The sequence below is a fragment of the Amblyomma maculatum genome, chromosome 6 (genome assembly GCF_055883805.1).
Source record: "Amblyomma maculatum isolate TAMU_Amacu chromosome 6, ASM5588380v1, whole genome shotgun sequence".
In the NCBI taxonomy this organism is placed as follows: Eukaryota; Metazoa; Arthropoda; class Arachnida; order Ixodida; family Ixodidae; genus Amblyomma; species Amblyomma maculatum.
Window position 1 is genome coordinate 47,602,618 of NC_139349.1, and position 26,222 is coordinate 47,628,839.

The following is a 26,222-nucleotide window of genomic DNA, read 5'->3' on the forward strand; positions in this document are numbered from 1 at the left end:
GCCATCATATCCACAGGCGGGCAAGATGCGCAAGATTAAGTCTGACCCAAGCAGAGAGAATGTGGGCCTAGGCACCAATGTGCGCAGCATCGTGGTGGTGGTGCTGATGATGATTCTCATGATGTTTGCCGTCCACTGCACCTGGGTGACCAGCAATGCTTACTCCAGTCCCAGCATTGTGCTGGCCTCTTACAGCTCGGATGGGTAAGTGCTACCAGACCAGCCTTCTCAAACATTATATATATAGCTGTGATATTGCAGCAAGTGTTTGTACATTTTCTTTTTTTTTTTTTTTACATATACTGCTACTCACTGTGTGGTTTGGTTGTTGCAGGGAGGGGCATACACAGGGCCAGAACGGTAATCGCTTTTAAATGAAAAGGAACATCTGACTGGTCGCTATGTTAAACTGATAACAAACATACGAAAGCAAAATACAGTGAACCTGAGACTCCAACAAGCCAATGCGGAGTTTGCACTGAAATCCAAGAGTTCTGCTGAAGAAGGTCCCAAGTGTCGGGATCTAGCTGGTAGCCTGTGGAAGATTCTAGCTTATGTGGGTACTTGTTTGTTCTTCTAGATCAAGGGCAATCTTGGACGACTTCAGGGAGGCCTACTACTGGCTTTCTCAGAACACCCACGAAAATGCCCGTGTGATGTCGTGGTGGGACTATGGGTACCAGATAGCAGGCATGGCGAACCGGACAACTCTAGTGGATAACAACACTTGGAACAATAGCCATATCGCTCTGGTTAGTGCATTGCTTTTTGCATATATCTGGCTTCTTCCAGCAGAAAAGCAAGCTGCCTACTATAGTGCCCTAGTTCCATTCAGGAACTCACACAAGTCCTTGTTTGCAATTTGCAGGTGGGGAAGGCCATGTCATCGAATGAAACTGCAGCATACGAGATCATGAAGGCCCTGGATGTGGACTATGTCCTTGTTATTTTTGGTGGTGTAATTGGTTACTCCGGTGATGACATTAACAAGTTCCTTTGGATGGTCAGAATAGCAGAAGGCGAACATCCCAAGGATATAAAGGTAACTCCCGGCATGAAACTTGAAAGCTCAGTGTGGGCGACACGAAACGACCAGAATCATCAGCGGCTTGCACTCTTTATACTGGCTCTGGTCTGCAGAAAATGATTTCCTTTGCATTCCCAGGAAACTGACTACTTCAACGATAAAGGAGAGTTCAGAGTGGATGAGTATGGATCCCAGACACTACTCAACTGTCTCATGTACAAGATGAGCTATTACCGCTTCGGTGAAGTTCAGGTCAGCACCTTTCAACATCTTCACTTTGCAGACTAGTTTCGGTCTTAATGGTCTTGAGCCATGTTTTGACAACAGTGCTGGTCATGCAATGTCAACTTAAAGAAGGTTATGTGAGATAAAATGTTCCAGTGACTTCCATACCACGCCCAAGAAGCCTGTTTGTGTGACCGGTGTCCATATAATTTAGCAGTGTCGGGGGGCTGATCGCTCTTTTTACTTTATTTTGAATCGTCCTGGATATATGTGAATAGCATCGAACTGGCGGATCCACAGAGCAGAAATGTGATTTACCAGTCAGTTAAGCCTTGGAAGAGTCCTAATATAGAGAAATGCCTATTTACATAAGTATATCAGTTTCTGTGAGAGGGAGCCTGACTTAGTCGGAACAAAAGCATGTCACCGTCAACATAGGCAAGACAAATCTGATATCAGGGAGGCTGCGGCGTAGTCACGATTCTGTTTGCTCTACAGCTCTCCCTGTAGCATACAATCGTGGGCACAATCACATAAACGCAATGTTTTACTGCTTGTGTTGCAATTGAACATTTGCGCTGGCATGCGAACCTTGGTGGACTTGTGTGACTTGCGTCCCACAGTTGGACTACCGCTCGCCGCCGGGCTTTGACCGCACCCGCAACATGGAGATTGGCAACAAGCACTTCACCCTGGAGCACCTGGAAGAGGCGTACACCACCGAGCACTGGCTGGTGCGCATCTTCAAGGTGAAGAAAGAGCCCAACCGGCCTCGCATCCCCTATGTCCAGCGGCAGGTCAAGACCCGCAGCACCTTCGTCTCCAAAAAGGTAAAGCCACCGGCCCCCTCTTCCTCCATGCCCCGCGGTGACGGGCACAGGCAGCAGCCCTAGGTGAGGAAGGAGGATGGCATGGCCACGCTTGTGCACCTATGCCTGCTGCTGCATCGAGCTGCCACCACCTGTGTGCCTGCCCGCTCTACCCCTGTAGCAAGCACAGTCTTGGCATTGCTGCATTGCTCATGCTTTTCTCGAGCAGTTCTTTTCGACGTTCAGTGTCCGTGCGGCACTCGTGTGCTAGTCGTTTCCTGCGTCTCTCTTTGTGTCCTTCGTAACTTTTCTTGTCATCATGGTGTGCTCAGAGGACAGGGTAGTGTGCTGATAAGCATTCATTGGGGGGGGGGGGCACATCATTAGCTAGGCATAAAGTACACTGGGCTTGCCCCTCTGTGCCTTCCTGTAGACGTTTCCAAGAGAAAGCATTGGAGGCCTCAAGGCAGATTTAAGGAATTTTCGTGATCTACCCAGAGTACACTGGTCCTATATTAGCATTTTTCAAAAATAATGGTAGTAGTGCAGTTGAACCTCGATATAACAACCTCAGTATAACGAAGTTTGCGATGCGACATACTTTTTTTGTTCTCTATCTAAAGTTAATGTTTTTGTGAGCATCGAAAGCAAATTTCAGCAAACTCTACCATCTGAAAACCAAAATGAACTTGTGTTTGTGAACCAAGAGAGTTAAGGAAATGGGAAATTTTCCCCCTGCGCGAAGCTGCGTCTACTTGACATGCAAATAGCGCATTGATATGTTTATGTCCGGAATGACTTTCTAACTGGAGCAACTCCGTCTAGAGCGTCATTTTTATTCGCTGGCACGCAAAGACACATTGAGGCAGTCATTTTATTCTCTTGCAATCGTGCCGCTCGTACTTGTGTGCTTTAGATAAGCTGTATAAGCTGTCATGTAGAAAATGGAATAGCGTTGTGCATTTGCTCAGGCTTCAAGGCATAATATCTCTTGTAAGTCTGAGTGTAGTGATGCAACAACTTAGATGCAATTTGGGCAACATTGAATTGGATAAGCAATTGATTGGAACCAAGAGCCTTTTTAGAATATCAGCTGTCACTTGGATGCCTGCACTTGGCTTGTAACCATGGAATGAAAATGCATTGTGTAAAATTTTCAAACCAAGTTGCATCTGCATTTGCAACAGTCATGCAGTTTTGATGCGTGTGCAACGAGTTCAAGCTTATCTGTCACCGGGCGCACAGAGTATGCCGACATGACGAGAACACTAAGCTGCCGTACTATCCTGTTGGGCACTTTGTGCATGTGAATGTGAAGCGAGGAGAGTGGCGAGTCGTAGAGCTCGTTCATTAACAGCATGCATCATCGCGGTAGTGCTGCAGTACCTCTGCATGTCATATTCAGCAGCAAACGACACTTTTTTGTGCACAAAACTACACAAAACATGCCAAGTTTGCAAATGAACAATTTGTATGTTTATAAGCTTCATGTGACAGGACTGATTTACTTCGCCTAGACTGCTACCTAAGCAACGGCTGTGCACTAAGCAGGCTAAATGGGGAAGTTTTGAAATAAAATCTGAGAAAGAACCTCTTGTGTTGGCAAGTTTATGTTGTGAAACCTGATTGCTGGTTCAGCAGGTTATCTTTCCTGTACAACCAGTGAAAAAAAATAACTTGTCGATGTTTGAAACTGAGTTCTAGGTGGACATTCCAAGTTTGTGTTCTCTTCCTTTTGCAGACCTCTCGCAAGAAGAAAGGATTCATCAAGGATAGGCCAGTTGTTGTCAAAGGAAAGAAGACAGTAAAGAGCATGTAGGATTTATCAAATTCTTTTCACAATGAAAGGGAAACGTAAAAGTCTATACACAAGTTACCCTGAATGTGCACGGAACAGCGCATAGTCATCATGCGAAGACTTTTTTTTTTTTTTCTCACATGCTGCGGACAGCCGTGGGTGCCTCCATCCATCCAGTGTGTTGTGTGTGTGCGCGCATCAGTGTGTGAGCTCACTGCTCTCGGCTTTCGTTCATCCTGTACGGGTGCAAACACATGAAGCACCAGCTGGCTTCTCTTCTCCACGTCCATTTTTTTTTTTTCTTCTGCATTGACAGCTTTTGTGCAGTTGATGAAGCCTAGAGATTTCATCACCCCGAGAGAGAGAAAATGTGGAAACCTAGTTTTTATTTACCACTGTTTTTGTTGACATTTTTTCGAACTCTTATTACGGTACTTGAGTGAGCAAGAATTTATGTGGTGGTTGTTTTGTTTTTCTCGTTTTGTATGAATGCTTCATACTTGGAGAAAGTGTCCGGGGTTGTTGATACAGTGGATTTGCTTTGGTAAATAAAAACACTAAGGAAGAAACTGCAGTTTGTGGTAATTTAAGCAAAAAAATGCAACAACAAATGTGATCCGATGCCATTCAAGTGACCATGAGAGGCGCAACAGAGTGGCAGAATGCTATAAGTTGCACATCGACGCTATAAGGGCTGCCTTAGTCAAAGGTGCCAATCACAAATTCTCAATAGCATTGCAAAGCCATACAGGGCTCATTGCCAGCGTGTTGGAATTGAGCCCCAGCATTTCAGTGAATTAAAGAATCTGAAGGAGGGAAGGGTTACCCTTGAGTTCAGTTTAATACCCCTGTCAAGTGCGCAAAATAAAGTGCACTTATGGCAAGTGTCACGAAAAGTGCACTCTACCACTGCTAAACAGCTTAACGTAAGTGCACTTGCCAAAGTGTGCACTCAAGTCTGAGTGGGTTCGCAAAACAGACTGAGGGCTGAATGCATAGCCTCGCTGGCAGAAATTTCTTCGTCACAAATGTATTATATGTAAAAGTTGATTTTACATGTTTTCTACATATTTTTATCCGAGGAATTGTTTCATAATAGCAATGGGCAAAATATCGCATGACAAAAACAATGTAACCGTATACTCAACTTCCACATTAAGCGTGGTGCGCCACTGTGGCGATGCCATTTTCAGCTAGTGGGTGGTGGCTGTTGTTCGTGGTGTTTGTTAATGTGGGGTCTCCGAATCATGGCCCGGTGTCAAATTTTAAGCATTTTTTGTGTGTTTTACTAATTTAAGAAGCAGTTCTCTGATCTTCACGCTCGGAGGTTGCAATTTCTTTCTTTTTCAAATGTTTTGCAGTTGCCAGTTTCGTACCGAGTGCACTCCGCTCGCCCATTTAGCACTGCATACCGTAAAGTGTCTTTCGAGCTGCGAAGTGCACTCCCCGTAAGTGCACTTTAAATTGCACGCTTTACTGGGGTATAACCTTCCTGAAGACCCTCCTGACCAGTGCCCAAACATTTATCGGCATAGGCATAGGATCAGAAAGGATATGCACAGGATGCAGAACAGTAATGTGCTGCTGAGTGACGTAAGCTAGTTCTGGTTCTTCAGTGTATCAAAGTTTTGAATCAAAACAGTCGAACATGACATTCATTTACGAAGTGTAGGAGCAAGCATACCATTGGCTGCTACTCTGTTCCAAATTGTTGCCCAGGTCTGTTGTGTTATTGTTATCTCTACATGTTTTGGCTGTTCATCTAGTTTCGTTGGAGATGCGTGTGTAAGCAGTAAAGCATTGAACGTTAAATAAAAAGGAATCAAACAGGTCATTTAAGTATGTTGGGAATAGAAAACTGCAATTAATTATTAATTGTTTTAACCTAGAACCATGCTCTAAAACACAATTCTAATGCTCCGAAATGCTCAAGCCTGCTTCCATCCCTGGAAACTGCAAATATAGACGTATGTGCCTCTCGAACTGTAAACTTACGTCCCTTAGATGGAAGGCATCAGGTGTCACTTGGCACGATCTGCTACCTGCTTAACACCAGAGAAAATATTACCATAGGAATAAGCAGGTGGCTTGTGAAGTAGCCATTCGTGTAGACCACAAATATCTGTTCCGTCAGTCAGCGTACGCCATCCTCCACCTTGTGGGTTGAGTGCACGTCTTTTGTCCATTTCCACACAGCCTGTTAAATGTAGTGTCTGGGTCAAAATTCATGATCTCCCTTTCCTCTTGGATACGGAAAGAGAAGGTAGATTCATAGCTGCCTACAAAGAACCTGGAAGAAATAGTCTGTGCTTTATATAGGCCATGAATACTTCGGTTAACCTAAACTCGAGAACTACTCTTGCCGGAAAGCACACAAAGCACCTTGGTAAGCATGAAAATGAAGCAAATTTTCGATAAAGATGACTGGACGATGACAGGTCACCCATCCTTGCACAGGCGCCAACACACTACAAAATGTGACATTTTGAGCTTCGAAGCATTAAACAAAATGATCAAATAGGAGGAGGCATTTGGAAACCAGCAGCAGTGCCAAAGTTCTAAACAAGAGATCTTTTTGTCACTCCTTGATGGCACAAAGCGTGGATGTTTTAATGCGGGAATGCATTTTAAGTGTACATTTTCTCCTTTCTCCACCACTATAAAAATTACAAAAGTAGCCAGGGAAATCTGTAAGGGTCAATGGGATTTGAACCCTCATGCCAGAAGCCTAAAAGAGAGGACATTACATCTGTTTTTAGTATGTATGCACAAAACGTAACTAAATTTGGCACAGTTTTGTAACTTCTTTATGCAGATTCCAGGACTTCAAGCTAGCCGGTTGAGTACGGTATAATTCAGCCTTCAAACCAGGAAAGTGTTTGAATTATCGAATGTCCCTAAAAAAAAACTGATGAAAATGGATGTGAGGAATATGTCTGAGACGAAAATTAGGTGCTATTTAGTAGCTTAGTCAAGTACTTTGCTTAACACACACTGCACACTATCAGGCATGCAAAATTGCTCCAAGATTGCAAGCGCCTCCGCAGCACTTTTTGCAGTGCCTCTTCACAAACGGCCCCATCTCATTGTGCAGTGAAGCATACTCAAGATGCGACAGCTCGACGTACTCATGAAGAACAATATTTCAGCAATAGGGGACTTCCGATCGTCGTCATGCATGCATGCCTGAAGTGCGTGGCCACCACTGTTCCATGCAATTAAAGCTCGGGGAGGTCTGTTTCGGTGATCGTTAGATGCACGGGTCGTACCTCGACGCAAGCCCACCCATGTTTAAAATAATAAGCATCTGAGGCCATAGATTAAAACCATGCTGCTACATTAAACTATCTGAATTAACTAGATCTTACTGTAATTACAATTCACACTTTCACAGATTCATGCTTAAGGAACATAAAAAAAAATTGAGAAAAAAGTGCACAAGTTTTTGATGTCATTACACTTGGTTCGATTTGTAGGGTTTAATGTCCCAAAGCGACTCTGGCTATGAGAGACGCCGTAGTGGAGGACTCCGGAAATTTCAGCCACCTGGGGAATTTTGAATGTCTGTTGTGTACAATAAAACTACTATAGTGGTGTCTTGAAAACACCCAGCTATTTTAAATACAAGTTAAAAAAACAAGTTCCACCATTCATTTTACATGTCAACCATGTTTTAAAAACTCAAGAACTTGCAGGAATATACAGAAATTAAGAGTTATGTTTTGAGAGTCATGGACAGCAATAACAGCAATAAACCATCTGTAACCAGTGGTTGCGCAATGCTGCAGAGATGACCTGCAGCAACTGAATAAAATGTGAAAGCTGAAAAAATTAACATGAGCATTTATTCCCATGTTTGCTTTGTTTATTGCCTTGAATACTTTTGCTTTTCGTCAGAGAAATGTGGCATTGCACGCAATGGAAACTATGACCTTCTGATCTCCCCTCACCACGGTCAGTCATGCTCTGTTGTCAGGAACCTGCGGAATTCGTGATGCACTGGTACCACTAGCAGAGCGGTTCACTCAAAATTACACACAAAAAGTCATTTTTTTAAATCTTGTACAACATATTTTGTTAACAATTTTTCATTGATACAGAAGATAAGGAATCAAAGAACTGAAAATTTTGACCAAATTTGCTATTTACTATTTTCATTTGCTGTTTCCCCTCAACCACTCTGCTGTCTCTGCAAGGCTCCCAGAAATGTTTACAGTTTTGACCTAAACCACTGGCAATTCAGGAAACATTTCACAGATGGCAGCACTATTCCACTTTAGGTGCCAAGCTTTGCCCGCAGTGGACTTAGCTGAAGGCATCATGAGTGGGGGGGGTATTTCCAGGAGCCTTCAATAGGAACCAAGGACCAATATTGATCATCAGTGCACTCCTATGTCTCAGCCACACAAAGCAAAAGGCCAGAATATATGGTAAGAAGAGGGAAACGGAAATTTGTGTGGCGATTTCGGCTAGCGCTTGAGAGAGCAGATCGATCGACCCTTAAAAAATTATGCTTGCCAGCAATGCTTGCAAATGTACCCAAGTGAGCTGAAGCAATACTGCACATTGCTCGAATGAGCTAAGCTGCACTACTGTGCATGTACATTTTGCCCAACACAAGATGGCAAGACAGAAGATTTCACGCTCGGCATCGTTGTACTAGACCACGGTTTTCAGTAAAAATTGTTTCTTGGCATGACAACGTTAGTCCGGCTACAATTATAAATGGTGCACTAATCATTGAGGAAATTCTGTTTTAAAACTTCAGGCCAGTCTATGGCACCAAAAAGTATGGGTTACCACTTTGAAGGGAATGGTGGTGCACTGTATTTAATGCATGCATTTTACTTGTGAAATTGGCTAGCAGTGGCAATGCCTCTACTATATTTTTTTCTTGCCTTTCCGTCTTACAGTGGTTCCATTATCAGTTTGTGATTAGTGCTGCCCCCCCCCACACCTCCCCCACACACACAGACACACACCAATGAGGCAACCTACAGGAAAGAGCGGCAAGTTATAATGGAACACTAAATGCAATTACACCCAGGCTTACAGCCCCAAGCAACCACATTCTCCGGCACTATAAAATGCTGGAGGTATGCCATATTATGGTGACATCGATTTTCTTGTTGAAAGCGCTTCATGCTGCTATCATTGCAAAACGTCCTCTTCCAAGTTTCTAAAATGCTGTGACACTTTGCTAACCACTACCTTAATACAAGCCTGTATGCATTCTTGCAGCATCCCCCCTGCCCCCGCGCTATTTGCGAACAGTTTGAATATTGGAAGTGCGGTTCGGAAACTTCCTAAACATTCAGAAGTTAGGAACTTCTAGTTGATGTAAACTGGTAGCGCAGCAATGGGACATTTGCAAACTGTAGTATCTTGCAGTTGCCCCACAATTTACCTTGCTTTTTCCCCAAAGAAGCAACTGCCAGCAAATGAACTGGCAACAAACATTTCACAGGTCATCATACACATGTGTTCACTTTATCTTTAAGCCACAACTCACACGAAAAGCGTTGGGCTCAAAGACAGTCCGTGAAATCACATCACATGCATACAGTGAAGCGTGTGCATTGAGGCACCTAATGGTGTTTCGTTTCCGTGGTTGAGGCTTATCATCGGACCTGACGTGGCAGGCAGCTCAGTGGTTAAGATGTTCGGCTACTGAACCGGAGTAATCGGTTTGAACCCGATTGCAGTGGCCGCGTTTCGAAAGAGGTGAAGTGAAAAATCATCCAAGACACAAAGGCATCCAGAACTGAATGGCAACTCAAAGCAGGAGTGACGTTATCCGACGTGTAGGGAACTCCCCCAAGGCGAAGTAGGCTTGTAGTACTAAGAAATTACGCATTAGCACCACTCCCACACCCACAAGGGAACGCTGCAGAGCTTTTGCAGGAACATTATACTTGAAAAATTCATCCTGGCCCAGCTGTCAAGCCCGAGACCACCACCTACCTGGGTGATCCAACTAAGGTAACTAGGAATGTTACCAGATGGCAGGGCAAGACCAACTTGCTTGATTACTGACTTGGAGTGGAAAAAGTTATTGGTAAGAGTGTGCGAATATTGAAATTTTTTAATATAAATCGAATACGATCAGGGGGAAAAAATGCATTCTAATATTGCATCGAATATTGAAGATGCGGACTGTGAAAAAAAAAAAAAAAAAATTGTTCATTTCAGAATTCACATGATATTTGCAAATAAAATTACACTCAAAATGCATAGAAGTGTATACCCTACTAAGAAATCCAGTATAAATTTAATACTGGATTTTGTATATCAGTTTTTTGTACAGGAAGGACATGCATGAAACCAGGTAGAGCTGTCATATTGCTACTTACTACAGTAAAATTTCATTCATTCAGGGACCAGGAAAAATGCACGAATTAAGTGAAAGCTCGAATTATCGAATGCGCCTGAACCGACTGCCAAAAACCGTTCGTGTCACAGTGATATTATCAGATGAACACCTGTGCGATGGATGTCTGCATTTGAGATGAAACCAAAGTAAGAACGACATTTTTTTCCCCAGTTTCGTGAAGTGCTTCGCTTTGTGCGCACTGTCAGGAAGGCACCCTTCACAAAATCCCTTTTCACTAAACGGCGACCCCGTTGCGTTTTGAGGAAGCTTCACTGCACAGCCCCCACACAGTCTAGCATTGCGAAGCACTCGGAGCAGGAGAAAATGTGGCGAATATGAGAACGTTCGGTGTATTTGGTAATTTTGAATATTCTGAAATTTCTAATCTCAATTTCTCGAATACAAACCGCAAAACATTTGGTTCACATTTGAAATTTTGAATATTTGCAGACCCCTAGTTATTAGCCTCATTCATTATCAAGCTGCACCCACCTTGCGTGTGCTGCTATCCACTGATCGACAATGGCAAGTCCACCATCCTTGAGCTGCTCTCGAACTTCGTTACTGGGCTCAAAGCGCACAGCCTCAGGGAGGTATGTTTTCAGTGTTTTGAATTCTGAGGAAAAAATAAAAAGGAAGGATATAACGGTAGTTAGAATAGCAGACAGCGACAAGGCTGTCTGCTCAGGAACTCGAGTGCATGCTGCCGCATGACGTTGAGCTGTTAAGTGCTGCGACAAGTACAGTTGCATTTACCTTTTCACCGAGTAAATTTCATTCAGCAGTAATGGACCACTGTGAACACACCGTCAAGCATGGAAGCAACCACAAAACTATTAGAGGCAGTGTTCTGCATTTTTCAAACATTAACTATGTGATCTTTGTTGAAAATAACAGTGAAGTCCACCAGCATGAAGCCAAATGAGGTTTTAAATGGCGACACTGAGACACCAGTGCTTGTGACTTGAATGCACTAACAAGCTGAGACACAAAGCAGCATGGCAATGAAATAACATCTGATACTAATAAGCATCTCTTGATACCACCAGACGAGACTAAACAATCTGCAGCACGCATTACGTGATCACACATCAGAGGTGAAGAGAATCACTTCACCTTCAATGATGATGATGATTTGGTTTTAAAGGCACAAGGATGACTTGGCCAAATAGCAGCATGGCTAACATACCAAGTTTCCAAGAATTTCATGAAAAAGAAGCTGAGCATCAGGCCAGGAGAAAGTTAGCACCCACTCGAAACCACTGAGTATCTGACGGCACTTTGTTCCAAACCCCACGCCTCCTGCATTTGAGGCGGATGACGGAAGCACTAGGCCACCGCTCTAATCTCTCTATTTCTAGCACAGAGCAATATGTACTTTCAGACTCTTGGATCAGATCAAAGCCACCTGAATGAAGAATGCTTTCAGGAGGACGGAAAGGCAGCCATACATGCAATTACACACACAGAAACACTGCATATTTTACGATGCTGATAATTGTGGCAACATATTTACCTAGCAATTTAAATTACAAACAAGTACTTTAGAACACATTCCAAAATTCAGTTGAGAGCACTAGCTGTTAAAGTGAAGCACCCTCTTCCGTATAGAGCAGACCAGGGCATCTGTGCAACGACAAAATGTCACACAGGCGGCTAGCAAAAAAAGCTACAGAAAAAGGACTTGCGATGTCCAGAGTATGCAAGCACGGCACATACATATAAAAGGCATTGGAGCAATCGGTGAAAAAGCAGGCAGAGCCCAGAGGATGATGCAAAAGTTAATGGGCGTCGAGAGAGCATACTGGTGCAGGGTATGCTGAAGTGGCAGGTAGTCCCAAAGTATGCACGTATGGGGTTAGTCCTGTGGCATGTATGAAAAATGGCCTTCTCCTGTCTGTGTGAGGTCATCACAATCAACATCATAATATCTCGTCTCTTACCATGGGTTTGATTGTTGTCTAATTTGTGCTGTCTCTGCAACACTGAAGCACAGAAGCGCAAGGCATAATTTTATTCTCTGCTAGCACAGTATGCACCATGTAACTCAATAGATTCCTCCCCATGATTTCTTTTAAGAGCCCATGTGCTGTGCGATGTCAGTGCATATTAAAGAACCCCGGAGCCCTCCACTACGGCGTCTCACATTTTGAGGTGTTAAACCCCATAAACCAAACCAAATCATCTTTATGCAATGTTATCAAACTGTAAGCCCCTGTGCATCCTGTAGGCAGCTTCCCTCTTCCCACACCCAAATATTTCTGCTCCACAACCCACCATCGGCACAATGAAGACCAGCATTTTCACTCACTAACAACTTGGATAAGAGTGGCCACAATAAACAAGCACAGTGGACGAGCTCACCTTCGTCTTGCGCATCTGTAGCAATAAACACCTTTCTCAAGCCATGTTTCTTAAGCAACACACGGATCTGTTCTGCCGCCCACTTGAGGTCAGGCACGTCCTTGGGGCGGCTGTTCACGTAGTCCTGGCGCCTGAGGTGAACGGCCAGGTACGGTCCACCCAAGGCATAGCGGGTACGATTGGGGACAATTTTCCAGTCCTCCTCTAAAACCGTGTCATCCCTTTTGTCGTCAGAATTCAGGACTTCTCGACGGAACTTATCAGCCACATCACGAAGCTTACTGGCAAAGCGCATACTTCGCCTTATCTGCATCAGAACCAGAGGAAAGAGAGTGCAGATCAATGTGGACACTAGCATCTTTGGAAATCACGGCAATCATATAACCCAGCATTTTAGCAGCTATGATTTCACCTTTTCAGCAATGCAATTCCACGAAAGCAACAAGCTAGTAATTTAATACTGGCCTTTAACATATATAATCAACGTTATATTGCTTTCCTCAGCACCGACACTGCAGCCCATTAGCCAACTTCAAACTATTCCGTGCCAATCTCGTTCTGCTCTGGACAAATAACATTGTGAATGCAGAACAGAAATGCAGGCTTAGAAAGCCACGTATAGGAAGCGAACAGATATTGCACAGTATGAAGTAGTCGAACTGACAGAAAGAAAATGTTATTTGCAGCAGATACTTTAGGTTTTTGTAGCAGAAAAAATCGCGCTTTGTAGCAGATGTTCTTACTTTCATAGAAGAAAAAAAAATTGTTTCATAGCAATATTTTGCCTTTGGAACACACAAAATTGGGAGTTGTAGCAAAATTTCAGCTGGGAGCTGTCAAGTTCATATTTTCACTGTGATCGCAGTTAAGCAACAATCGGTACTGCTTTACTGCACTTGTAATCCTTCAGGGTGAAAAATAAACAAATACATGAAAATCCCATCTGCCCACAATGCACGAATGGTATCCTAGACTAGCGCTTCCAGACAGTATTTCTTGGTGTTTTTTTTTTTCTGCTACTCTAAAGATGCACAAAGTGATGCATTGTTGGCGAAACACAGCAAGACATAGCAAGCGAGAAGCAGCAGCTAAGGCCCACAAATGCAAGTGGCACCATCCCTTACGCATTATATCGTGACACTTGGAGAGCAGCGTTTACAGAAGAATCCCATCCAAATGCTGCTTACTCGGTGAGGTGTAGCATGTTTAATGCTCGCATACCGGTTCCATCATATTCAGCCCTGCGATTAATTTTTAAGCAATGCATTTGAACAGTAAATAGCGGAACAATTTTGGCAACAGTACTTTCTTCTCAGCACATTGAGAATTTTGACTGATCTGTGCCTTAGAGTTGGCTATTCTTTATAAAGTTGCACGCAAAATTTTTTGTGCTGCTTTGTATTGTGTTAAGTTTTTGGCACATAGGCAACTAAGGCCATCATGCGCCAAACACAAGGTTTCTGAGCTTCTGTTATGAGTGAAAGTGAAAAGTGCTTAGAAAATCACAGCTGATGTAGTATCCCTAATTCTTTAAGAAAACTAAAAACAGATGAAATTTCAACAAGTGGGTTGTTTCCTAACAGTAAGCAGGGGTGGAATGAGATGTGTTCATTATAGAATGGAGTAAAATATTTTTTGTAGCGACAACTAGATTGCCCACAGCCTCGCCATTTCACCGTGCCTGTCTATGCCTGTCCGGTGCCTGTTGTTCGATGCCTGTCTGAAGAGCGAAGAAAGAAGAGGTCGTGAGAGGCAGTAGCTGACAGCTGACATGACCGAGCACTAATTGGACATAGGGCTTCCTGACATTACGTTTGGCAGGGGCTGCCAACTCTGGCCTCTCCTTTCATATGGGAGGGTGACATCACAATCTGCCTGCCAAGACCCTTGCATTCACGTTATCCCTAGGCCACGCAGGCACGTTCCTTTGGTGCAAAAGGCACAGCAGTTACATCACTGCATTAGAGGCACAAAAGCCTGCACACACATACACAAGCCATGCACAGGCAAGAAGGGAATGGGAATGCTAACCTCCCAATAAACAGGGTCCCCAAAAATATCGTGGAGGATAACCTCTGCACGGTCTAGCATAATGGCACTGAAAAAAAAGGGGGGGGGGGGGGGGGGAATGGAAAGGATGAAGGAGGGAAAATACATTTGCACAAAACACACGAATGAGCATATTGTGAGCAGAACGGAAATACTGGCACTGTTTGGTAGAGGTCAAGCACACCAGCATAACAACTTAGTAGTATTTCTTTACCACGCCGCCAAATGTTGGATTTACCAAGAATAGGGACACTAAAGATGCGATAGCTATTCCACACATAACTAGGTCAACACTCACATTTATCCCACCCCAATGGTTAGGCACTGCCAAGTATTAAGGTGGAATTGCAATTAATAGCATTCTGTATAAAAGCACACATGGAAATCAATATACTGTGATACAGATGCAGAGTTGTTTGTGTCATATGCACATGCGTCTATGCCCTCCAAAACTTCTTCCATGGTATGTCTATATGCACTACCTCGCACTTTTTTTTATTAATATGCACCAACTGGCCCTACAAGATGTCCTAGCTTTACCAAGCAAGAATGCATGAAATGCGAGCAATATGCTGTGCTCCTTATTAGCTCCTGCAATGCTGCTACAAGTTATGAGTGTTCAGCAGCTGCCACAAAATGCATGTGAGGCAGTAGAATGGGAACTCATGTTGAAGAATTGCAGCCCACGGCCTGACTCAAGCAGCGGAGGCACGTTCTTTCATACGACCTGCATACTGGTTGCGTACACAATGGAAGCTCTTCTAAGCGAGTTGCGCTCTCTTCCGCCATGAGGGGCGCGAAGGACCTACCCAACCCTAGCCGCTCGCTTCTGTGGCGGCAGCCAGTGCACGCCTGCTTTTGCGCCTTCACGTGCAGAGGATAGGTCATGCGAAATTGAACAGGCACCGAAAGTGAGAACAATTGAAAATGAGCATCGGGGAATGCAGACTGAATGTATGCATCCTTTCACTTCCTTTCCATTCACATCATATATGCAGACTAAAAACTTTCGCTGCATCAGTATATTACTGGTGAATACCTCAGGAAGTAATATATCCAAGTTAGTTCATCTGGCGCAGCTAAAAACTGTTGGTCAAGATTGGTGTAACTGGGTGAATGGTATAAGCCACTAATCGTTTAACTAAAACTAACTCCATTTGCCCTCCGCATGTGTTCAGTTGAGTGAAATCCTTAGAGAATAATGTAGTTTCAATTTTATGTGTGCAAAAGCGGTTCAGTGTAGTCTCAGACAACAGTAATACTTAATTTATGTCTTAATTCTTACAGTGCCCGAGACATGTGCTAAACACCATCTCAAAATTCAATTCTCTCTTGTATATATTTTGTGTTGCAAAAACAGCCAAGTAGCAGCATACTATTGTAAAGTGCTATACAGAAGTTGATTTTTTTCTTCCTGCAGTAACCTTGTTTTTTTCACGATATGAGAACTGGTGTTAATAAAAAATGTAATGACAAGGCTGCAGAAGCCCAGAACTTATCACATGAGCATATCTGGGTTCTCAGGTCTGCCCACTGTCGGAAACGAAGTGAGCGCTTGTATGCTGTTCAGATGTCCGCAGAAAGAAGTACGACAGATATGGTGCCTTTCCTTTCCTGTGAACCAATTAATAATAAGAATAATAATAATAATAATACAGTTTGCAAATTTTGTGCTAGTTCAGGGGTTCTCAAACTACTTTCTGCAGAACCCAGGGGTTTTGCAAGCTTGATTTGTGGGTTCCGCAAGCTCCCTCTAAAGTGACCCCTTCCCCACGCTATTCGTTTTCTTGCTTTAAAGCACTAGTTTTTTTCTTATCTTAGCGCCTTCCTCAATTTTACCACCGTCCACAGTGTGGACCATGGCATTTCGCCAAGATTCTCTGAGCATGAGTGAGAGGTGGGCATTTTATATAAAGCTGATTGCCAAAAGCAAGAAAACAAATAAATGCTTGCGAAGTGTGAACCGAACGACAAAGAAAACAAGACGGGTTCATTCATAAGCAGCATCACCAGATTGTTCGAGTAATGGGGAATTCACTGGCACATAACGATGGCTGTTAGGGTCCCTTGAGGCAAAAAAAGTTAGAGAACCCCTGTGCTAGTTCATTATTTGACTTGCAATGCCAAAATAACTTTCTCACGGTTTTTATGCTACATAAAGTTACATACGTGCAGTTTGAATGTCCAAGAAGAAGTGGCTTTAATGTGCTGGCAGATCCTTGGACAGAGAGGCAAGAAAATCTTTTGGTAGTGACATCGGGGTAGCCCCAAAACCAGCCACTGAATTCTCCACTGCCTTCTTCATAGTAGTGAGTTTCCTCAAGGCATGGTCCTTCTTCGTACTTTTCATCCCATGTTGTAGACGTGAACGTGCTTGGGTAGTGTTGCAGATAGAACACTTTGTCAAGGGTCGGTCCCACCGCTGAAAAACAATGCAGGCTATAGAAACAGGAGGTGTTGATATAGCCTTCATGCTCTGGGACCTCCTGTATATTCATTGATGTACTGTTTATATCTACGAATACAAAATCCTTTTAAACGTTGCTGCAGTCATAACTGAAAGCTTCTGTAAGCTTTAAATAACAGAGGCTAACCACATAAACGGGGCTACCAACCATACAAGGTCACGATTTTTAAATACGATGGAAAATGCAGAGCTTCAAAGACAAGGACACAAACAGAGTTGACAATATGTGCAACTCACATGCAGGAGCTGCAAGGTTCGATCCTCACTGGTGATGGGTACAAGCTTTTCCATGGCCTGGTGCTCGGCTTATCCGAGGTAAATTCTTGGGAAACGAGTCTTTGACTCCACCCTGTTTCTGTCCGTGTGTTTGAAGCACTGTGACAAATGACCTCGCTCAAACAGCCACCCAGATCAAGTTTACTTTTAAGCACACCACTTGTGGGATCTTAGTGTGCAGCCCATTATCCCTGGAGAATTCAGTCTTTATTCCAAAAGTGCCATGGCAATAACAAGTTTTATATATGCACTGAGTCTTTATTGATTATAGTAACGCCAACCAGTTGTTCACCGTGTCGTACATAATAAGCCTACTTAAAAAAAAAAGCAAGGAATAGTAATTTCCTCTATCTGCATAGCTTCTAGCAGTGAGCCATCATGTCAGTGTCATTGCGTCTGATTAGTCACAAGAAATGAAATGGTTGTAGGTGTCATGAGGGATGTTGTGTACTATAGGTTATATCTCCTTAACCTACCTAACTAAAATAGGTTTTTGTTCATTCAGCTTGAATAAAATGTGGTCAGCCTCAGAGTTAGCCAAAAATGAAGAAGCCAGGGTCCATGTCCTAACTTGTGCCCCTTTCGAAAATATGAGAATGTTTCGGCCGAAAGGGATGTTTTCAAAAGGAATACAAGTTAAAATAGAGGCCCAGTTCACCGTATGGCATGTCTGTGGTTTCTTGGACTATTTCAGACTACTGGCCCATAAGAGGCACAAATTTGTTGATTCTGCCCATGCCGGCAAGATGAATGCGAGACCCCTCATGCAGGTGGTATTCAAATTTACTAGAAACAGCATTGCTATTAACACTACAGAAACAAATGTAAGCCTCAATTTGTGACATATGAACATTAATTTTAAGGCACTGGAGAGTTTATGCCTTTGCACACTATGCACAGGCATGTCATTTCCTATTGGGGTCAAACAAGCATACGTTAGCTGTATCAGGTCAATCAGCACGAAGCCTTCCACTGTTTGTTTTAACTTTCGTTTAACAATTATGCTGCATTGGAGAAAGAATGATGCCCACCATGACGGAAGTCTTCGAATTCCATGACTGGCACATAACCCGCCAAGCTGTTCGTATCAAAGAATTCACTCCATTTGATCTTCATCTGCGGGCCGAGGTCTTTGCTGCGCCAGTGATACAGGGGACCCCAGGGTGGTAGAACTAGCACCCAGTCTGAGTGGTCTGGATCCATGCGAAGCGCCGCAACGAGCCTTGCAACTCGCATATACACATCTCTTCTCAGGTTGAAACCTTCACCGGGATTGACGTCGTAGAGGAGATGCTTCCTGTGAAAGGCACGAGCATTAATGGTGACGGGAGCAACAAGTAACCACCAAAATGTTAGCTGTCGTTGGGCACCGCGCGGCGAAACGCGGGTATGAATATAAGATCTCTAGAACACTGCTGAAACTGGAATCGCAAGACATTATGCATGGTCATAGGGGTAAGATCTGCACATCAGCCGACTGCTCAGCAAGTTGTGCGGCCTAGATTAGTGCAAGAAATGATGTCGTTCTAGTAATTTCAGCATGGGCTCAACTCGTGTGCCACAACTTAACAGTACCGGTATCGTAAGGTAAAGCAGAACCAACCAGCCGTCATTAACAAGCTAAAAACTGTATGTGTGTATGGATGTACACAAATATATCTTGAGCCAAACATACCGAAGACAAGGAAGCTTTTTATCGGGTGTTGAAGCAAGAGTGAAACACGATTCCTCTGGCGGGTTTCCATCAGGGCATGAAGCGTGCTTCTTGGCAACGGCGAATAGGACGATAAAACAGAGAACTATCACTGTTGGTTTAATCATTAAACGCTGAAGTAACTGCATTGCGATTTTGCATCGCACACGTCTGCGCAAACATTTACTACACACTCAGATTTGCACCATAGTTTTGAAACAACCCGCAAACAAGCAGGCGAACGTTGACCTCGTAACGGCTCCACGGCTCGGTGGCTCGGTGACGGAGTTGGCTTGATCTATTGTCAGTAAAATATACAGCAAATTTCCCTCTAAACATTTTTGCAGTGAAAACTTGACTAAAAAACATAGTTCTTTATAATTTATTGCCTTCATTTTAGCAAAAAGGTAAAGCACATTTGAAGTTGGCGCCGTCTGCTGCGACCCGGTTGCAGCAGCGAAATGCTTCCTGCAACCCATGACGTCTTATCCGGTTTAAGAAAAACGTCACGTCCGGCTATTGTTTTGTGGGTAGGTGGTTGTTTTTAGTAGCAGAATGGCTGGTCGTCGGAGCCGTGGGAGCTGCGTCGCCGTGCCAGCCGTGCGCTCTCGTGTTGTACGGTACGTAAGCAATCTTTTCTATTTTTTAGATATTTCAGTATGCATGTATTGAGTCATTGCCCGCTGTCTGGAACTCTACATTTAGTTTTCAACTTCCCTGCGCCCGAATGTTCTGTTGACGACCATTGAGCCTGCTTGGCCGGCAGTGGGCCCGAACGGCCCAAAGGTGTATTATAGAAAGTTTCAATCGAAAGCTCAACGTAGTTCGACACCAAGGAACATACGGTTAAATACCGTTTATTAGGCCAACCGCACGAAAGTCTCAGTCATGTAAAACACGCCTGACTACCAGTCTTGCGTGCGCCTGAAAACGGCGGGAAACTTGGGTAAGCTTTCCTCAGCGGTCTGGATGAATAGTTAATGATTGTAACGTCTTTGAGGTGATGGAGGGACCTAAGGAGATACTAGGACATGACAAAACAACGCGTAGAAACAGGAAAGGCGAGGATCATACAGGCCTGTGTGGGAAGCTTTTGTTTCGGTGCATCACGACGTACTAACCATTTGTGCGACGTGACCCTTTGTGTGACCCTCATTGCTATGACGCGGGGTAGAATAATGATTTCATACCTCATTTTATGACTGCGCACTGTCAAGTGTATGCAGGGCCACTTTCTAATTACGGTGAGGTAAGCGATTTCGCCTTGTGTTTAAAGTGCATCAACATGTACATACTTGTCTTAATTTCTTTTGTGTGTGTAAACATCGCTTATAAGCTGACGTCTAATATTTGGTACGCAGGGACCTTCCTGATATGTGTTTTGGAGTCTAGCATCGGCTTGCTGGTTGCTGAGGCTGAACAAATGGGACTATGAAAAACGGAGGCAGCCTATGCTCCAACGCCACAAGGTGAGCCCTGTACTTAATTTCAAAACAATTGCTGTGCCACCGGGACTGGTCATTTGTTTTAACTTTTACATGGGGAACATGGCGCAGGTCACCAGTTTGCATAGGGTGCATGAATGAATCGAACAAGCAAGCATCCCTGCAGCTGCGGTGTCCAGCTTGTAGTTCGCAGCCTTTCTTTCTCAGCTGCAATTAATGCATCGCAAACAGTGTGCAATGTAACAGTTGATTCTGACTAAGAAAACCAGACTAGCTCCAAAAACAAACAAATGTTTGCACGAGATGGAAGATCAAACCACGCTATATTGTCTTCTCGATTCGCTGTGAGAAACTAGCAAAGCTGCCTTCTTTAACGAATGGTATTCCTGCAGAGATTGGTTGTCGCTTTTTTGTGCGTGTGACAAAGTTGCTGCAAGAACTTTATTTATTTATTTATTTATTTATTTATTTATTTATTTATTTATTTATTTATTTGGTTACTATCAGGGTTGTTGAGCAGCTAAAAACAGTGACAGCTTCTCCGGGCACCGATATGCCTACCATCCGATTGTGGCAGGGTTGCTTCACATTAATCAAAGCAGCCTAGCAAATGAGGCTCACTGTACCAGCAAGAATTGTGAGCACGCCCTCGCACTCACTTGCTTTGTCATCTCCTGCATCTTCTGGCGCAGCAGCGCTGGGCAGTCTCTTTCCGCTCATCAGAGATGATCCTTTTATGCCAGGGGTCTTGGAGCACGGCCAGCGAGCTGCGTGATGCAGTCTGCCCAGCTTAATTTTCAGCCGACGTTTTGAAAGCATTACCACCAGCCCTAATTTCGAACTAAAATAAGCTCAGACTTAGTACCTATTTAGTACGCATTCATTTTTGAAAAGGCGTTGACCACTTAATCTGCATGAACTTTCATTTGACATCACTATGCCTTCAAAAGCAAGGAGCCGGACATCCTGCCTTTTCTTTTATTTCCAAGTGTGCTTTTTTTTTCTTGCTGAGGATTATAAGTGTGGTATTTATTAACAGGTATGTCATTTCAGTACCTCTCTCCTAGCGATCCTGAAGCTGCTTTTGTCCGGCATTCAAGCGGAAAGGAGCACACGTTGCTTTTCTTTTGCAATAATCGAAGGGCTTGGTCTGGAAAAAAGAAATTTTGCTTATTTTTGTTCATTTTATCGTTATTTATAGTACTTTGTTTCCTATTGTTTCGTTATTTTCTGGCTCCTGGATCATGAGAGAAAAGGCTTTGTCAATGCGGCCCACGTAGCAATATGAGTTTGAGACCGATGCCCATAATGGCATGGCTATCAATGGATATTTCATAATGAGTTTGTCTAAGGTAAATGTCAAGCAAAAAACTACCATATGCCACTGGTCGGCCCGGACCCACAACCTCCGCATCATGGTGTTAGAATAGAAGTGCGTGAGCGGGCTGCTCCGCACTGAACAGTAAGTGGCGATACCGATGCGCTGATTTCTGTAGGCTTCAGAGAGACTGCGTTGACTGTTGGTGGCCGCGGGTTCGCTGGTTGCCGCAAGGAATGAGTCAGTTCTCAACTTTCGCTGACGCCCCCGCTCCACGCCTTTCTTCGATCATGGTATATTCTAAGTTGTAATGTAATGTGGAAAAAGGTGCATTGTTCTCCACTGCGATACAGGCTACGTATTCTGCAATGAAAAATGTCAGCTTTTTTCGGTGCGAAAAGATGTCGAACAGCTTCAGCTATGGCGGCCGGCATACCAAGATAGGACCGATCTATACAGTCACTGTTTGTGAGGGGCATTTGGAGCCCAGGTTTGTGTCCAAAACATGGATGACAGAGTTAAATGGGCATGAGCTGCAAAGTGTTGCGCATTGCTAGCAAAGGAAGCGGTCCCCACGATATTCCCTGCCGGCCTTGCCTACCTTTCAGACTTCGAAAAGTAGAAAGCAACCCACTGAAAGGTAGCCCCAGGAACCGAAAAAATAGAAGATCGTCAAACCTTGCGTAGAAGTGTCAGGTGAAGGTAGCACGTGCTTCACACGACACTGCGTGGGCATGGGCCGGCCCAAAAGCCGGGTGCAGCTCAGCCCACGGGCCATCTGGGCCAACTCATGAACATATTTGCTGGACCCGGGGTGGGCTTAAACGTGCGGGCCCAATCCGGATTCGGGCTTGTACACAGAGAGCCGATGTCCGATTTATAGTCACTTTGTCAGAGTAAAATACACATCCGCGGCATCGCAGCAGCGAAACGGATGAAATAACCATGGTACGCTCCGAGAAAAAGGTTTAATCTTCATAGCTTATTTATTTACTTATTACGGCACCGCGGTGGCTTAGTCATTAAAACTCTCGAGTACTGAGCTGGTATACCCTAGTCTGATCCTAATTGGGAGACAGCATTTCGGTCGGAGCTGAAAGCATGGCAGGCATATGCTTATAGATGACAGTTTCATTGAAGAACCCCATGTGGCCGAAGTGATCCGAACGCCTGTGCTACGGCGTCCGGTTTGGGACCATTGGGACCATTACTCCAGACATAGCTCTTTTGTTTTTTTGATGTCATGTACACTTTTTTTTTTTTTTTTTTTGAGAAAATTCAAAACCAAACGTAGGTATGGTTTTCATTTTGAGCTGTTGATTGGAACGTCTCATAACAGAAATAGCCGCAAAGGCTTGATAGAGTTTAGAAATCTCCTTGACGTTGAAATAAGATAAATCTTGAATGAGCAATGTTTAAATGAGTCAATTAATGTCGTACACAATTAGACATGCGCCGGCCACATTGAACGATTCAAACGAATATATGAAATTACTCCCCTCTGTGACTGAAGAGCAGCGGTCAGACACCACTCTTGCATGTTTTAAAGCGTAAAATGCCATGTGCGGGTTACTCTAGTGTGGTGCAGCGTGGCGTTCGCCTAATAAATTAGAGTAGCGCTGGATGAGGCTGTTTCAGCTATCAGCGAGCACAGACAGTCTGGTCTGCGTTAAGGTGCTTCCGCATATGATCAGTTTTGTATACCACTGGAGACTAGGAACTGGAAACCTCATACAAACCACTGGGAAGGGCCGTCTGAACGCTTTATGAGATGTGGCCTTTTCCAAGGTTGCTGTTCAACACTCGGGACGCCTCAGCCACAGATACAGTCTTGCTGCCGCAATGGCGCCATCTTTCTCGAAAGGGGAAATTGGAGGCGGGGGGGACCTTCTACATGCAGAATCAGCGGAGAGCATTGCAGCCAGAACACATGCCGGCCCTGGCGGCGGTGCGATAAATATAGCTATGATATAACAGCACCTCTAGCACACCACAGGGCGGACACGCTGCCTGAGCTTCTTGTCTTTCTTCTACCACCGTCGCCTCCAGTTCACAGATACATTAATTCGAGAAGAATATTGGCTTTCTCTTTCTTTGACGGAAGTGATACCTACGCTTGACGAACGGCCGTTTTGGCATGGCGTGAAGACTACATACGCCTCCAATTGGCTACTTTGGGTTTCCTCGAGATTTTAATCAGTTATATCTTGCTGCACGCGGTGTCTAAATATTAAAGCCTCCTCACAAGAAGTCCGATTACTTTATTTATTTATTTTTTTTTCCCCCGAGGCCCCCTCGAAAGTTTAGACTTGGTGGGGAAGGAGGAAGCCGCTGTGGCAGTGTAAAGGGCAGCACACGAGGAGCTCACTGACTGCTGGCGTCTCACAGTCTGGCACACACCTGCGTCGATCGGCGTCTGTCTGCGTCCCATTGTCGGGGGCACATCTATACATGTTTTGGCTGTTAGTCTTGCATTTTCAGCAATGCATTGATCTTTGAATAAAAATCAAATAGGTTATTTTGGTATGTCAGGTATAAAAAATTCAGCTAATAAAATCTTTTGACTTTAGAAACGTGCTTCAAAACAATTTGAATGTTTCAAAACTCTCGTTTTATAGCTTCAAAGTGCTCGAGCCTGCTTCCACCTCTCCAAGTTGGTTTGTGGTTCAGGTCATTATTGACAATTCTGCATGACTGAATTGATGTCTTCAATTTGGAGTTTTGGGGAGGGTTGCATCCATTGGGAAGAGTGAAAAATGCTGGCCGAAGATAAGGAACGCTGCATTATGAAAATTCCGATTGCTATTGGGCAACCATCTCATGGATGATGGCACTTGAAAGCGTTTTGACTGGAGGTACTCTCACTGCTTGGGCTAGGCCAGTGCAGCACTTCATCTTACAGGAGCATATGCACCTAATTTTGGTCGCATTTTGCTTGTTAACGACATGCAAAACATTACTCTGTACAGATCATCACCTGGTTTTTATCTTCAACCGCTAAATAATTTATAATTGAATTTTTGTCATCTGTTTCAGGGTGTCTATACTCCATTAACACACTGAATGTTAGTAGTGCTGCTACTGCACTTAAAATCAAGTGTTGGTCTCTGTTTGCAATATTTTTTAGCTGCTTTGAGAAGTATGATGCTCATGGACAGCCTCCTTAACAACATGAACTGGTGTATTTGTGATGAGGACCATATATCAAAGACAGCCAGAGGTTTTATGATGCTAGCATTGTAGCAACTGTTGTGGTGCTGTAGTTCAGTGAGGGATTTGGCCATCTTGTGGTTGTTGCCTGTTTGCTGTGGCCACCCTCACAGTAAATAGCTATGGTCCTGTCACATAGTTTGATAACTTTTTGTTACTTGTATGGAAATTACTGTTTGGCACAAAATGACTTATGGCTGCCATCATGTGCGTTATAGAGGGCGAGCAACTACATTTCGGTGGAACAGTTCCTCATTCTTTTTCACAGCCCATAGGAAGGATTTCGCAAGTTTAGAAAAATGAAATGTTCACAGCTGAGTCAGTCACAATTCTGGAATCATGCTGTGTAGTCAACAAACGCTACAATCCGAGAGCAACGCATGTCGTCTAATGAACAGTGCAAGCGAAACTTCTTGGATTCAGCAGCAAATGAAAATGTGCGCACATGGTTTTCAAGATGTCTCAATGTTTATTTATATGCTTCACAACCTACCAAAGCCCGCACGCTTGCGTTATACCAAAGCACAATCAGCTGTCTGTTCTGGTGTCTGCGGCCAGTGTTGATAACTTCATATCAGTTCTATACCACCCATGGTGTCCATTTCTGCTGTGCATGTGCACTGCAGTGATACATTGTCACACGCATGCAGAGAGCACTAGTACTGGCCTTACTTAGGGTAACCTTTTCGCTGTTTTGGCTTTTCTCATTCTTGAGCTATGCTACAGGGTGCACACTTTTCTTTTTGTCTGGTTCCTTTGACAAGTCATGAATTCAGAATTTGTGCTTCTTTCCTTTTTGAGGGTGTAGTGACCATATGCAAATCCACTATTAGAATATATGAGCTGCTGCATAGTCTGCAGTCCTGTTATCTTTTTATTTAAATTTGGTACGTCTCTGAGTTTCTCTGGGTGTTTTGTTATTGTTCTGAGCTTGCATTCTTTTGTTTTTTCTCCCCATGACAGCCGATCCTGCACGTGACTGATACTAGCCGAGAGATCACAACAGCTGCCCACCTTTCAAAGCACGGCATTCCCTGGCCCAAGTTGACTGCTCCGTGTGCTACTGGCTCAACAGTGTACTCACAAGTCTGCACTTCACTTACGAGCGTAATGGCAACACACACACATTGGCCATAGCTTCTGTGTCAAAATAAAGTGTTCCTACTTA

At 43.9% G+C, this 26,222-nt stretch overlaps 2 protein-coding genes and 1 long non-coding RNA gene across 8 annotated transcripts in view; 2 read left to right on the forward strand and 1 right to left on the reverse strand.

The window, feature by feature from the left end:
• Stt3B (catalytic subunit 3B of the oligosaccharyltransferase complex) overlaps positions 1 to 3,994 on the forward strand; it is a 17,027-nt gene extending 13,033 nt beyond the window's left edge. Inside the window, exons 11-16 of one of the 2 annotated variants that reach the window (XM_084606574.1) lie at positions 17 to 204; positions 581 to 752; positions 869 to 1,042; positions 1,166 to 1,279; positions 1,876 to 2,145; positions 3,803 to 3,994. In XM_084606574.1, coding sequence (XP_084462700.1) covers positions 17 to 204; positions 581 to 752; positions 869 to 1,042; positions 1,166 to 1,279; positions 1,876 to 2,145 — 918 coding nt within the window. In that variant the 3' untranslated portion in view covers positions 3,803 to 3,994. The remainder of the gene's footprint in view (positions 1 to 16; positions 205 to 580; positions 753 to 868; positions 1,043 to 1,165; positions 1,280 to 1,875; positions 2,146 to 3,802) is intronic. The other variant, XM_084606573.1, reaches the window with a different exon arrangement.
• Positions 1 to 19,391, reverse strand: part of O-fut2 (O-fucosyltransferase 2) — a 19,865-nt gene extending 474 nt beyond the window's left edge. Inside the window, exons 1-7 of one of the 5 annotated variants that reach the window (XR_014708012.1) lie at positions 19,064 to 19,390; positions 18,420 to 18,685; positions 16,815 to 17,067; positions 14,628 to 14,694; positions 12,597 to 12,903; positions 10,725 to 10,848; positions 5,928 to 6,149 (exon numbers count right to left, since the gene is read on the reverse strand). Coding sequence is in view for 4 of the 5 variants with exons in the window: in XM_084606575.1 (XP_084462701.1) it covers positions 5,990 to 6,149; positions 10,725 to 10,848; positions 12,597 to 12,903; positions 14,628 to 14,694; positions 16,815 to 17,067; positions 18,420 to 18,685; positions 19,064 to 19,230 (1,344 nt within the window). In the remaining variant the exon portion in view is untranslated. Of the gene's footprint in view, positions 1 to 5,699; positions 6,150 to 7,694; positions 7,840 to 10,724; positions 10,849 to 12,596; positions 12,904 to 14,627; positions 14,695 to 16,814; positions 17,068 to 18,419; positions 18,686 to 19,063 lie in introns of those variants that run through there. The other 4 variants (XM_084606576.1, XM_084606575.1, XM_084606577.1 and 1 more) reach the window with 4 other exon arrangements.
• A 164-nt stretch (positions 19,392 to 19,555) lies between these two features.
• LOC146185670 (uncharacterized) lies at positions 19,556 to 26,222 on the forward strand. Its single transcript, XR_014708013.1, has 3 exons — positions 19,556 to 19,701; positions 20,443 to 20,550; positions 26,018 to 26,222. It is a non-coding gene; the product is annotated as an uncharacterized LOC146185670 (long non-coding RNA).